Raw genomic sequence first — 14,099 nt, forward strand, 5'->3', positions numbered from 1 at the left:
ACAGGAACTTTGTGGTAATTTAGCCTACATATGCAAGCCACAATGTTGACTACTAATATCTTGGAAGAGGTAAACAGAACTGATACATTTTTTATGTAGTCAGGGAGCATACTTTATGTACATATCAGTAAACCTACTTTCTAGAGTAATCTCTATGTCTCCAGTTTAATTTTCTGACATGTTATCTTTCTTACAAGTACTCTTTGGCAGATTGTGTGTATTGTCATTATTTTGAAAAATAATGTGAAGTAAAGGTTTTCAAAATATTTAAAGCATGTAAATACAAGGGCTAAGAATCAGCATAATGAACTCTGAGACTTGAAAGAGCAATAGCTAGTTTAATGCATGGAAAACTGAAGTTCATTGACAGCATATTCAGCTTTAGTAGGCCTTAAAATAGACTGGCAAGGGAGCACAATAAACTTTAATGTGGTGGTCTTTTCTCAATAGTCCAGTAGTCAACTGAGTACTTACTGAGTTTACGAAATACTTTTTGCGTAGCAGGAAGGAATATAAAAAGCTTGAAGTTTTACATCAAAAACTTAAATAAAAAGATGTTTATATTCTTGTAGGCTCTTCTATTAAAAGAACCTGATGCTCTTTTTGAAAACAACAGGAATAACACAGGATACATTTAAAAAAATGAATAAGCTCTGAAAATTTTTGTTGACATATTATAGATCCCAAGTTTTAAAAATGTGTGCTCTGACTCTGATCTTTCAGATTTTGGAGACCTAGTAGATTGGCTGGTACTTAAATAATATGATAAGTGATGTTAAGACACCACTGGAAAAATGCGAGCCTTTATACTTTCAGAATCATGCTCATCATTTTGCTGTTTTTAAAATAAGCTTCATATTCCTTTATGCCATAGTAATAAACAAGAAAGAATTTTGTTCTAATATTTATGACTTTTATTTATTCCTCCACACATGGGTTATATCTCTTAACATTTGTTTGTCTAATCTCCTTTATGGTACTATAAACTTTATTAGAATAAATACACTAATGAGTAAAACTGGGATTAACATTTATCTTTTCACTGTACTAAGTGTATTTTGGTTTTGAACTTATTAATAATTATACAAAACACTGCTCACAATTAGGTCTTTTCAAAGAAATGAATTCATGTAGAAAGTAATATAGAACTCTATATATACCTGTGGTCCTCATTTGTAGCTATCAAGCTGGATACATTCCGTAATATCCCACCTCCACTTTCAATAATGGCTAAAGTATTTGTCTGGCTCCGGTAAGTGAGAGTGCCAACCAAAAACGCAAGCGCACCATCTACAGCACATATATCAGCTTTATTCTCAGTGCAATGTGCTGATAAATTCCATAAGGCACTCAGTACACTTTTGAGGGTTGATTCCTATTAAAAAACAGAATATGTATCATCTAATTAGAACTGGAATTTGTTTTTCATAACCTTTATGTTGACTTCTACTGAACAAAGTTTGTTTTTTGATTTTCCCAGTTGTCCAACTCTGACTAGTAAAATTTTTAAATTTTTTGGCACCAGAGATTGAACCAGGGGTACTCTACCACTGAGCCACATCCCAGCCCTTTTTATTTTTTTATTTTGAGACAGGGTCTTGCTAAGTTGCTGAGGCTGGCTTTAAACCTTGATCCTCCCAAGTCATTCACTGGTAAACTATTAAGAAATTTTCATTTAGAAAAACTTTCATAAAATATCAAATAAAATTTAAGCAATATCCCAAATTAAGCATAACACAATATGAAATTAATGGTCCTCCCTGTTTAAATGATATACTTATCTTACAGAACTTACAGTGTATGTGTGTGTATGTGTATACACACACACATAATTCATGTACATTATGAAAAGATAACATTTTCAGAACAATGGAAACTAAATTTAAAAAAACCTCTATTACTATACATGGATAAGGAAAATCATCCCCCTCCCTCCTCGCCTTCCCTGCACCGTGGTACTGGGAATTGAACCCAGGGCATTCTACCACTGAGTTACATCCCCAGCCCTTTTAATTTATAGATAGGGTCTCACTAAGTTTCCCAGGTTGGAACTTGCCATCCTCCTGCTTCAGCTTCCTGAGTTGTTGGGGAAATAGGGAAAGATATCTTAGAAGTACTGTTAAATGACAAGAGCAATTTGCAAAGCAGTATATACAGTATTACATTTGTATTAAAAACATACATAAATGTCTATATGTGGTTGATCCAAAAGTAACAATGTAACTTATGGAAAGAAGAAAGGATACTCGAAAAATGTCTTAAAGAGGCAAACTAATTACAAAAAGCCAAAACTCCCTAATATACAATATCATAGTAAACTGTCAAACTGCACTTGCCATAGAAACATTTTGATATGCAATTGGTCACAATCTCCCATGATCCTGGTGTCAGTCTTTGTACTTATCTCACAAAAAACATTCATTAGAAATTTACTATGTTGGGGCTGGGGTTGTGGCTCAGTGGTAGAGTGCTTGCCTAGCATGCATGAGGCACTGGGTTAGATCCTCAGTATCACATGAAAATAAAATAAAGATATTATGTCCACATAAAACTAAAAAATAAATATTAAAAAAAAAAGAAATCTATTATGTGCCTATCATACAGGCACTTCAAACAATTAACAAAACAAAACAAAACAAAGCAAGGTGCTCTAAAAGATTATTGCAGCCTGAATTTTAATAAAATATTCCAGAGAAGACTGTTCTGTAGGAGGATAAGACCTGTACCTTCATAGAGAAGAGAAGACAGTAGCTCCTCGCAGGGAAAGCAGAATGATAAAAGGTATGTAATCCCAGTGGCTTGTGGAGGCAGGAGGACCATGAGCTCAAAGATAGCCTCAACAAAAAGAGAGGCACTAAGCAACTCAGTGAGACCCTGTCTCTAGATACAATGTAGGGCTGGCTTTATGGCTCAGTGGTCGAGCGCCCCTGAGTTCAATCTCGGTTACTAACCCCCCCCCCCCCAAAAAAAAAAAGGTATGGAAGTAGCCAGGTGCAGTGGTGCACACCTGTAATCCCAGTGGCTCAGGAGACTAAGGCAAGAGGATTGTGAGTTCAAAGCCAGCCCAGCAACTCAGCGAGGCCCTAAGCAACTCAGTGAGCCCCTGCATCTAAATTAAATACAAAAAGAGCCGGGGATGTGTCACAATGATTCAGCATCCCTGGGTTCAATCCTCAGTACAAAAAACAAACAAACAAACAAACAAATAAATAAAGTATGGAAGAAGAAATCAGGAAGAAGGGCTAGGTGCAGTGGCATACACCTGTAACTCTGGGTTTAATACCAGTACCAAAAACAAAAACAAATCAGGAAGGAAGGACTGTAGAATAGAAAGACACAAAGGAGACCAAGGCCCATGCTGGGAACAGTAGAAAGTAAGTTCATAGAGTTAAAATATAGGCTTTGAATGCCACAGGAAACATTATGGGCCTAAATAAAAAAGTAGCTAACTACCCATTCTCTTTATCAAGAAATTAATTAAATGAAACAGTATTGGAGTAGGTTTAGACACTGCTTATCAGAGAGCTGGAAAGAGGCAGGAAGGAAATGCTTCCACAATCAAGATGTGAGAAAAGCTCAATTTTAATTGCAATGTGATTGAAGTAAAGGCAGAGCATTTTAAGCTTCTGAGAACAAGAAAGATGGCAAGTCTTTAGAGCAGTGAGTCAAACTGCAATTTGCCGAGAAGAGCTAAAGTTAGAAAAACAAAAGTTGCTCTCTGTGTGACTATATGTCAAAGGCCAAGAGTTTTGATTCAATAAAGTTTTACAGTTCAAAACAAAGGAGAAAAGAAATGATTAGGAGTTAGGGATGTGGTGTAGTGGTAGAATGCATGCTTAGTATATACTAGGCCCTAGGCTCCATCCCCAGTGTGTATGTGTGCATGCATATACATGTACGCACACACACAAAATGACAAGGACAAAATGATTAGCAGTTGGAAATACAGGGCTGCGGCTCAGCAGTAGCGCACTTGCCTGGCATGTGTGAGGCATTGGGTTCGATTCTCAGCACCACATATAAACAAACAAACAAACAAATAAATGTCTATCAACAACTTAAAAAATATATATATATAAAAAAAAGGTGGAAATACAGGTGAAAGCAAAGGGAGGAGTTTCAGTAAGTTGCGTGATCAGAAAGTATAAAATACAGGTGAAGGTAGAAAAGAAAAACCAAAGTGAATCTATAAATCCAGATTTTGCAACCTGGAAAAGAGCTGTATCAGAAGCAAAATCAGAAGACACTGAAGATGGTATGACTAATTAAATGAAGCAAGTAACTTGTTCAAGGCTTTGGATGTTACAGGAAAAGAAAAACACTGTAGTAGTTAGAAGCCACAGAGCATTTTATTTTCATTTTCAAAAGACTGGGTTTCTTATGTAGTTGAAACATAAGAAAAGAAGGATCCAGTAGAGAAGATGTAGAGGACAAGAGTAAAGTACTCACATTTTTAAGTAAACAGTAAAAACTGGGGCACAGAACACATTAAAGACAAGGCTCTATTGTGTGGAAGGTGTAAGCTAGCTGAACAGAGTTAAAGTGCTGCCATACATGCAGGGGAAATAGGAAGAAGTCCTGATTCTTGATCATGAGCAGTAGTAAATAAAGCTGAAAGGCAATCAATGACTAATTAGAGAAAAAGCATGTTCACAATGACCACTGCACTGAATACAGACAAAGAGGAAACCAACAAACTCTTAATATTGTTAACCAGGAAGCCCAAATCAGAATTGTATAATAGCAATTTCTGATTGGCTAGTTTTTCCAAGATTGGCCTTACATTAAAAATTTATCAATGAAACTGGACATGGTTGTGCACATTCTTTAAGTCCCAGCTACTTGGGAAGCTGAGGCAAGAGCATTACTTAAGGTCATCAGCCTGGGTAACACAGCATAACTTAAAAAAAAAAAATACAGATAAATTTAGGGTGAAATGGCCTTTTCCAAGAAAAGGACAAATCTTTCCATTTATTATGGTCTTCTGTGTTTTTCAGTAGGATGTATCTTTTAATCTAGCCTTTTAAGTCTGTATCAATTAAATCTGTATGTAGATCTTTAGGTCTGTATTGTCCAGGCTGGTCTTGAACAACTGGACTCAAGTGATCCTCCCACTTCAGCCTCCCCAGTGGCTTAGACTATATGCATGTGCTACCATGCCTGCCTAGTTAATTCTTTTTTATAGCTGAGTTGAATTTTATTGTACAGATATCCCACAATTTGTTTACCATTTACCTGCTGACAGACATCAGAGTTATTTCTAATTTATGTTATCACAAACAAAATTACTACGAACATTCATGTGTAATTCTGTGTGTGAACATCAGTTTTTGTTCCTCTTGGGTAAAATACTTAGAAGTGCAATGGCTGGGTCATATGGCAGGTGTATGTTTAACTTAAAAACACTGTAAAGTGTTTTTGTTTTTTTTTTAGTTGTAGTTGGACACAGTACCTTTATTTTATTTTATTTTTTTAATATTTATTTTTTAGTTTTCGGCAGACACAACATCTTTGTTTGTATGTGGTGCTGAGGATCGAACCCGGGCCTCACGCATGCCAGGCGAGCGCATTACCGCTTGAGCCACACCCCCGGCCCTACCTTTATTTTATTTATTTATTTTTATGTGGTGTTGAGAATCGAATCCAGTGCCCTGAATATGCTCGGCAAGTGCTCTACCACTGAGCCACAACCCCAGTCCTTGCCAAATGTTTTAAAGTGGTTACACCATTTCACATTCTCACCAGCAGTGTATAAGATCTCTACTGCTCAACATCCTTATAACACTTGACCAATTTTTAAACTTTAACTAATATGATCTGTGTAATGGTATCTCACTGTATTTTTGATTTGCATTTCCCTTAGAACTAAGGATGTCATTTATCTTTTCTAGTGCTTAATGGTCATTAATATAACTTCTTTTCTGAAGTGTTAGTTTCCCGCTCAATTTTATTTTACTTTTCTGCAGTACAGGGAATTGAACACAGGGGGCACTCTACCACTAAGGTACATCCCTAGTCCTTTTTATTTTGAGACAGCTTCTCATTAAGTTGCCCAGGCTGGCCTTGAACTGTGATTGTCCTGCTTCAGCCTCTCAAGTTGCTGGAATTAGAGGCATGCACCACTATGACCAGCTCCATTCAGTAGCTTTAAAGGTATCTTTATGCATACCCCAAGCATATTTGAATATTATCTTTATAACGAGTAATTTAGTTGAATACTTTTCTCCTAATAAATTTTCAAGTGTCTTCCAGGTATAAAAAATAGACTTCACTAAAAATACACAACTAAATAAACAGTGAAAAACAAACAAACAAAAAAACTCTTCACTCTCTCTGAAAATAAAAGTTTTTAAGAAGAAAATTTAGGCTACAGGTCTCAGCCAGTTGGGTCAAGGAAGCCCAGTTTGGCTAAGATAACTTGCTTGGTTGCTCCCCGATTTCAAGTTTACTATTTATTTTATTTTTTTTTAAACTAGCTTAGTTTCGGAACTACCTGAAGATATGTCCTAGAAAGAAATTATTACTTGGAGTTTCCTATTGATCATTAAATTTTTAGGACTTTGGGGAACTGAAATTTGGAGAGCTCACAAGTAATACAACAGATTCTCAAGAGTGACTTTGTACCTTTTTCTTGAGAGACATTTGGCAATATCTGGAAATCTTTTGGATTATCACATCTGTCGGGGGCAGGGGGATGGTGTGCTGTCAGCTAGTGGGCAAAGGCTATGGATGCTGCAAAATATCCTACAATGCATAGGTCAGCCCCCTAAAACAAATAATTATCTGGGTCGAAAATGTTTACAATGTCAGAGCTGAGGAAACCCTACTAAACTACCATATACAAATTCTTTCCCCTTTAATACTCCTAGAGATTGAACTAAAACAATGAAGATAAATAGGTTAGAAATTAGGAAATCTCCTGGCAAGGTGAGGGGAGAAGTATGGAGAAGGTGTCAAAAAAAGTTAGCTAACATGAATCCATATTACAGTACTGAGTATTTTCAAGGGTACCTTTTTAACTTCCAAAGCACATTCCATCAATGCTTTTACACTTCCAACTTCCCGCAATGTCTTTTTACTATTTACATCTGCTCGCCAAGACAGATTCCTCAAAACACTTGCAATAACCTGCAAATGAATCAATTTTAGAAAAATTTGTATAAAAATGCTTAATACTAGCTTCCTTTTATTTCTAATGCTAGAGGTTAAGAGTAAAATCTATTCAGGTTGAGAAAACCTTATCCAAAATGCTTGGGACCAGAAGTGTTTTGGGTTTCAGATTTTGTTTGCTTTTGGAATGTGCATATATACAGTTTGCAATAACCTGGGCATAGCACCCAAGTCTATAAATATAAAATTCATGTTTCATACACATCTTATATATATATAACCTGAAAGTAACTTTAATATAGCATTTTAATAATTTTGTGCATGAAGTTTCATGGTGTGTAATTTTCTACTTGTGCTGTCATGTTCAACACTCAAAAAGTTTCAGATTTTGGATTAGGAATGCTCTACCTGTAGCAAAGAAATTCCTATAATTATTTTCCTTTATTCTAATGTTACTGAAACTTTACTCTAAAACATGAGGTATTAAATACTGAGCTATGACTTAAGTCAGAATATTAACCTGCTAATATCCAAGAAACATTTGAGATTCTAAGTGGTACCTGCTGTAAGTCTTCACTTTCAGATTTTAGTTGGGCCACAAGTGCTCTCATGCAGCCTTTCATAGAGCATAGTGTAGCCTGTAAAATTAGATATTAAACAGAGCGTCATCAACAAGGTAGCTTGAGTGTGTGCTTACTAAATGTCAAACCTAGTTTTCACTGTTCATAACAGATATTTCACCTGTAAAAGATGTAGAACAAGATTATCTAGAAGAAAGATAGATGCCCTCCCAATTCTCTGCTATCCTTGTAAAACTGAAAAAAATAAAGTGAATAGATAAGAAATATAAGCAAAGGATTTTAAAGTAAGATCTTTTACCTGGATGGAATTAGTATGTGCCTCACACTTGCCTTGGTCATCAGGATTTTCAGATTCATAACAACAATTTTTGTAATATAACTGTATAAATTCACTATGGTGTTTCACCTGTATATGTACTTTTGCCTTTATTTAGGCAAAGCCCAATGAAATGAGTAAGGATATGCAGTGGACTTGAAGTACAGGTTTTTATTAGTCATTGTTTCATTAGAAGGGAGACAAAGAAAGTAAGTGAAAAGTAGTTTGTCTATGTGAAAGTAAACTAACCTGACCTAACTTATGAACCTGAGCTGTCTTTAAGAAACAGATCTTAAGAAAACATACCTTGTTGGCTACATCTCCAAAAGTCAAGTTTGTCAAAGCCATTCCAGCATATCGTCTTAAAGTAATACTGTAGTGGTCATTAGTAAGCCCATACATTTCACAGTCCACTTGCAATAATTCTGCAATGGCCTGTAGTCCCCCTAATTTAAAAAGGGCAAGAGGAAAAAGATAATAATCTAAAATAAAACAAATTATCATCAAATTGATAATTAAATATTAGGAAAAAGAAACCTCAAAGAATGAGTATATATGGTTTAAATCTGCCTTTAGATTTATAAGCCACAAAAGCTATTATAAAGGACTTTAGTGTAACATATTTATAAAGTACAACTGACAGCTATTCCATTTTCTGCAAGTTACTCCACCCTCCAGCCCTTTGCTTTACTGAATGAGTGTATTTTCTACTTACTGCACATATATTACATGCTGCCAACCATGAAGATGACCGTTTTCTATTACTAGGTCTTTCTAAACATTAATAGAAAAAGGCAACTTATTTTTACTATTAGGGCTTAAAAAAACACTCTTCATTGTCGCACATTGTTGCCTAATTACTTTAGTATTTTTTATTTGTCAAAATAATTACCCTTAGGAATAATGAAACTTTTAAAAGAAACTGTGCATTAAGCAATGATTATTTTTTCATCAAAAAGAATGTCTGATCAACTTCTAAGTTCTATAAAACTATTTGTGCTTAAAAAAAATCTCTTTACTTTTCTTTAATAGTATTGAATACCATCTATACTAGGATTTTGTATTTTCTTTCCCCCTGATTCTTACTACTGGGTATGCTCAACAATGCCCACAGTGGCCAACAGTAGGAGGGCAAGGAGGAAAACAAAGTGAAAGGAAAAGACAACGAAAGAAGGGCTTAAAAAAAAAAAGTGAAGTAAAATGGTGAGGAAATGAACAAAAAAAAGATAAAAATGCATGTGGAGCTATGAAAAATATTATTCATCATCAAACATTAATAATCATGGGACTTGGAATATTGTTTTGTTACAGAGAAGTGGCTAACACAGAAAAAAAGGAAAAAAAGATGAATATAGACAAGCAATTCTGGGATAATGTAAGCCTAAATAGGTCATTAATCTGAAAGAAGGCCAGTATATTATGGTTTTATAAATGATCTGGAACTTTGCAAATTTGCAAACAAAGTTCTATCTTGGGGCAAGAATTCCAGGCCAAGGGATTTAACTGTAGAAAGATTCACGAAAATCTTTATGACTAGCAGAAATGACAGACAACTTTGACTATAGGTAAGTAAAAATTAATTTGTTCAAAGAAAATCTAAACTGTAGTTAGAAAGATTTTTCTTGAATTTACCTGTGATAGTAGAAAAATATATAATCAGTGAACCAAAACTAGTCACTGTCTTTAAGAAGCTTACAGACTAGAGCAAAGACAGACATTTCAAGCCCAGGGTTAATAAGTGGATTTAACCTAGACCCAGGGTTGGGGGGAGGTCCTGAGAAAAAGGCTAAGAAAATAATGTTTAAGGCAAATCTTTAAGGAAGAATGAGTACTTAACAATGGTGGAGAAAGTACGAGAAAGAAGCATTCTGGAAGAGGAAACAGCATGTGTAGAGGCCCTTGGGTTTGAAATATGAATCAACAAAGAAAGGGACACAAGATGAGTCTACAAAAATGGGTAAGATCATGTAAGACTTTCTGTGCCACATTAAGGATTTTAGGCATAGGAAAGTATAATGAGATGGGCATTCTAAATAGACTACTATATCTGCAATGTGTGGAATGGATTATGACTGGAACAGGGAGTGGCATAAGACAAAGTATTATAGAACAAGAGAGACAATGGTGGCTTGAACTGGGGAAGAAAAAAAATATTGATTTGAAATATAGTTAAGAAGTGGAATTAAAGTACTCAGTTACTAGATGAAGGGAATAAAAATGAAACCATGTATGACTTTAAAAAATTGTGGCTTAAGCAAGTGGATTGATTTTGCCAAGAGAAATCCTGGAAGAAATAGTGTTAAGGGTGGGGGAATTAAGAATTTCAGTTTGTGATAGTTCAGTTAGAATCTCTGAAATATCACCTAAAGGAAGATGTCAATTAGGAAGTATGATGTGTGTTTAAAACTCAGGAGAGAGAACTTGAACTAAGATGTAAATTTGAAAAACACTGAACACTAACCCTAACGTGGTAACTGAAGCCTTGGGAGTAGATGATACTGCAGTTGGATAAAGGAGAAGTATAATAACAGAATTCTAACCCAGGATATTATCAGAGTCACTGCAGACCTGAAGACTGTGGCTCAGGATATTAATGAGATCCCCCAAATGTCGAGTATTATGAAGCAGAATATCAACAGTGAAGTTAGACAAACTATGTCTTGTTTCTTCATAAAATCCTGCCTGGTATATATAGCAATATCTGGAATGCTTTCTTAAAAAAGATAAAAGTACATCTAAAGAAGGTCCCAAGAAGGCATTAAATTGTCAAAGACTTGAAACCTCTTGTATGGAAAAACTAAACATTTTAGGATTTGATTCTGAGAAAAAAGATTAAAGAAAGATATGATGGGTGTCAACAAAACCATGAACAACATGGCTAATGAAAAAAAGGAACATTCAATAAAAATCTGGCACATCAGATACAAGACAAAATCATTTACAATGCCAGGCAAATAAGAAGAAAAGATTTCAGTGAATTTTGAGGCAAAGAATATAATTCATAGGCTAAAACTATAAATGGATTCAGTAAAATATGCAAATTTTTGGTCGATACAATAAAAATTGGCTGCCCTAAAAAAAGTTAGGATGTTTCAAGGTAATAAGCACATCCTTATATATTTTATTTGATGTCTAAGTTAGAAAATAGTGGTGTGGATGGATGTAATTATTGTCCAATATGGTATCTTATAACCTTACAAATAATGGAGGACCAACTGCCTCAGGTGACATTAAATAGAATCCTTAATTCAGTTTCTTAACTAAAAAAAAAAAAAAAAAAAGAACCGAGAGATGATGTTTAATTTTTAAAAGTACGTTATTTTTGTTTTACTTAGTTTAGATAGCCACCATTAGCATGAAATGCTCCATTCTAAAATAAGTATCAGGAGCTCAGTATCAATATTCTATGGAGATCAATGTTCCACAAAGTTTCCTGATCATAAGCATCATCTGAGTTGCTTGTTAAATATGATTCTTAGTCTCTTCCCTGGAGAGTCTGTTTGCTACAGAGCTAGAGTATCTATATGTTTTGACAAGCATCTCTGGTGATATTATGATCTAGAAACTTTGTAAAACACTAAGGCAAATAAATCATAAGTTCTTTGGAAGACAGGGCCATGTCTTATTAAAAATTTCTAGTCCTAGCACAGTTTCTGGGACAGATTAATATCACATATATGTATATAATATCATATATATATAGTCTAAATATTCTAATACTAATAGGTAAAAGGTTAAATGACCATGATCTTCATATATGCACATATGACAGTCCCAATGGACTGAGCTTCAGGATTTCCCTTCATCTAATTAGGATTTATTTCTTCCCTAATTCCTTACTGCCAGGTGCCTGTACTATCTTATACTATCTCCCCCCAATTTACAAACCTTAATTCTCCTTTTGCCCCAGTGTAAATTTGGAGACTAGGAGTGAGAGGAAGGTAATCCCTGTGGCTATGTCCCCAGCAGTCACACCCCCAGAGGCCCCATCCTGCTCCTCACCTGAAAGCCCCTGCCCTAGCTCCTGTGATGAAATGCCCCGGGTAGCCTTCCTACCTGAAGAAGGAAGAGGAACAAATACTGAGTCTAAGTTTTATTTTGAAATTCAGATGATTAATGTGTCAGTCCTAGTCTACAGTCCATTGGAACATAGGAACATTTATAATAGAAAAATATCTTAAAACTGGATTTTCTGTTTATTATCATTATTCCTTTCCCATTATTATTAGCATTAAAAAAACTTAAAATAATGAGGGAAGAACTCAAGATAAACTGAGATTCCACAGGATACTAGGGGAGAAAAGAGAATCAGGTGGGACTGTGGGGAAGAAAGCATGGCTGAGGGTAGGCCTGAAATTCAAAAGTACAGAGCCTCCCAAAGTGATGACTCTGAAGGAGACAACACTCATTTTTGGCTGTACGAGTTCTCTGCGTTTAAGAGTCTCATGACTTTAATCACTTATAAGATAAACGATGAATGACAATGATGAGGGTAACAGGAATACAAAGTGGAGGCTGGAATGTAATGTAACATAAACAGCACAAAAAGCAAGGCACAGCTACACTAAGATGGAAACTCAGTGTATGGTTCTTGCTGTAGCATGAAAAACTACAGCTCACATGAGATGGCTCAGCATCATGCAATATATAAATATCACATGTGCAAAATGAACCTAGAAATCAAAAACCATTTCATGAAAAATGGGGTGCACAAATGCAGGTTATATAAGGTTTAGAGCGTGTGATAACACATACCTAAAGGACTAATTGTTACAAAATTAATGAAATGTTTTTAGCATAATGTTTTTCTATATTAATCAGTTTCAAAGACACCATGCCGCTTATGATGAAAATTGAGTAAAATACTGAAAACCGTGAAGATAAATGAAATGCTTAATAATATTTCTTCTTGGTGTTTATCAGAAGTGACTGACAGATCTCAAGGAAAATGAAATCTCTATATTTCAAAATAATTCAGATTACTCTTATATAAACTGTTACACAGGTTAACCCTGGTAACAGGAACAGGAGGGGTCTGTTCAATAATTTTTGTAATCATTGGCTAAGATTTCAGAATCTAAGTTAGTTTAAAACAGGGTAGCAGTTTCTGTTGACTCAGGAAAACCAGGGAAACCAGGGTACAGTATTTTGCTACAAGAAGGAAGTAATAGAAGTTAGCATCCTTATATTTCAACTTATCAATGATTGAATATCTTCATGTAGTATATTAAATTTCTACCACGATTTTAAAAAATCCACAAGTATTTGTCTATGGCATTAGGAAACATTTCTGTCTTACCAAGTTCATTCATTGCATGTCTATGCTCTTCATCAAATGAAAGTTTCATTAGAACACAAACAGCAGGACAGATCTGATGTTCAACAGGAGCTGGCACTGGAAAATACAATTGATGTAAACCATAATGTTTTGTTACCTGAAAAACAATGATTATACTTTAAAAATACGTAAGGATCATTAGAATAACCCTAATGCATATAAATTTAATGGATTGACAAATATTTGCTGAGTGGATGAGAATAAAGACTACAAATGTGGAACAGAGAATGAATAAAAGCTTTTCTTGGTTCCATAAAAATGTTTACCACTCATCTATCCTTTACCAATTCTATTAATCTAATATCCAGGTAACTTAATCTAATTCAGTATGTTTATGGTATAATTAACATATCTAATAATTTAAAATTATCTTCACATGGTGGGATATGTCTATAATCCAAGTGAATTGGGAGGCTGAGGCAGGAGGATTCCAAGTTTGAGGGCAGCCTCAGCAATTTAACAAGGCCCTAAGCAACTTATTGAGATTCTGTCTCAAAATAAAAAATAAAAAGTGGTAGGGATATAGCGCACTAGCTCACTGGTTAAGCACCCTTGGGTTAATTCTCAAGTACCTCCTCTCCCTCTAATTATGTTCACTATATGAAAGAATAAAAACATTTTGGAATAAAATGTTTAATTTTGTTTATAACTTTAGCTATTTTCATAAATGTGGGTTAAAAGCCCATGGCTGAGGCTCAACATGGTGGCAAAGGCTTATAATGCCAGCAACTCAGGAGGCTGAGGCAATAGAATG

The 14,099-nt window shown here is 35.0% G+C and overlaps 1 protein-coding gene across 9 annotated transcripts in view; it reads right to left on the reverse strand.

Moving 5' to 3' along the window:
* The window catches only part of Apc (APC regulator of WNT signaling pathway), a 138,765-nt gene that overhangs the window by 19,389 nt on the left and 105,277 nt on the right, over positions 1-14,099 (reverse strand). For 5 of the 9 annotated variants that reach the window (XM_046460133.2, XM_058584312.1, XM_046460134.2 and 2 more), the window contains 6 exons: positions 13,307-13,402; positions 12,010-12,063; positions 8,314-8,453; positions 7,671-7,748; positions 7,012-7,128; positions 1,161-1,375 (listed from right to left, as the gene is read on the reverse strand). In XM_046460133.2, coding sequence (XP_046316089.1) covers positions 1,161-1,375; positions 7,012-7,128; positions 7,671-7,748; positions 8,314-8,453; positions 12,010-12,063; positions 13,307-13,402 — 700 coding nt within the window. The remainder of the gene's footprint in view (positions 1-1,160; positions 1,376-7,011; positions 7,129-7,670; positions 7,749-8,313; positions 8,454-12,009; positions 12,064-13,306; positions 13,403-14,099) is intronic. The other 4 variants (XM_046460140.2, XM_046460137.2, XM_058584313.1 and 1 more) reach the window with 1 other exon arrangement.

Source organism: Marmota monax, unplaced genomic scaffold, assembly GCF_021218885.2.
Source record: "Marmota monax isolate L192 unplaced genomic scaffold, Marmota_monax_Labrador192_F-V1.1 WCK01_AAM20220418_F8-fsc00006, whole genome shotgun sequence".
Classification (NCBI taxonomy): Eukaryota; Metazoa; Chordata; class Mammalia; order Rodentia; family Sciuridae; genus Marmota; species Marmota monax.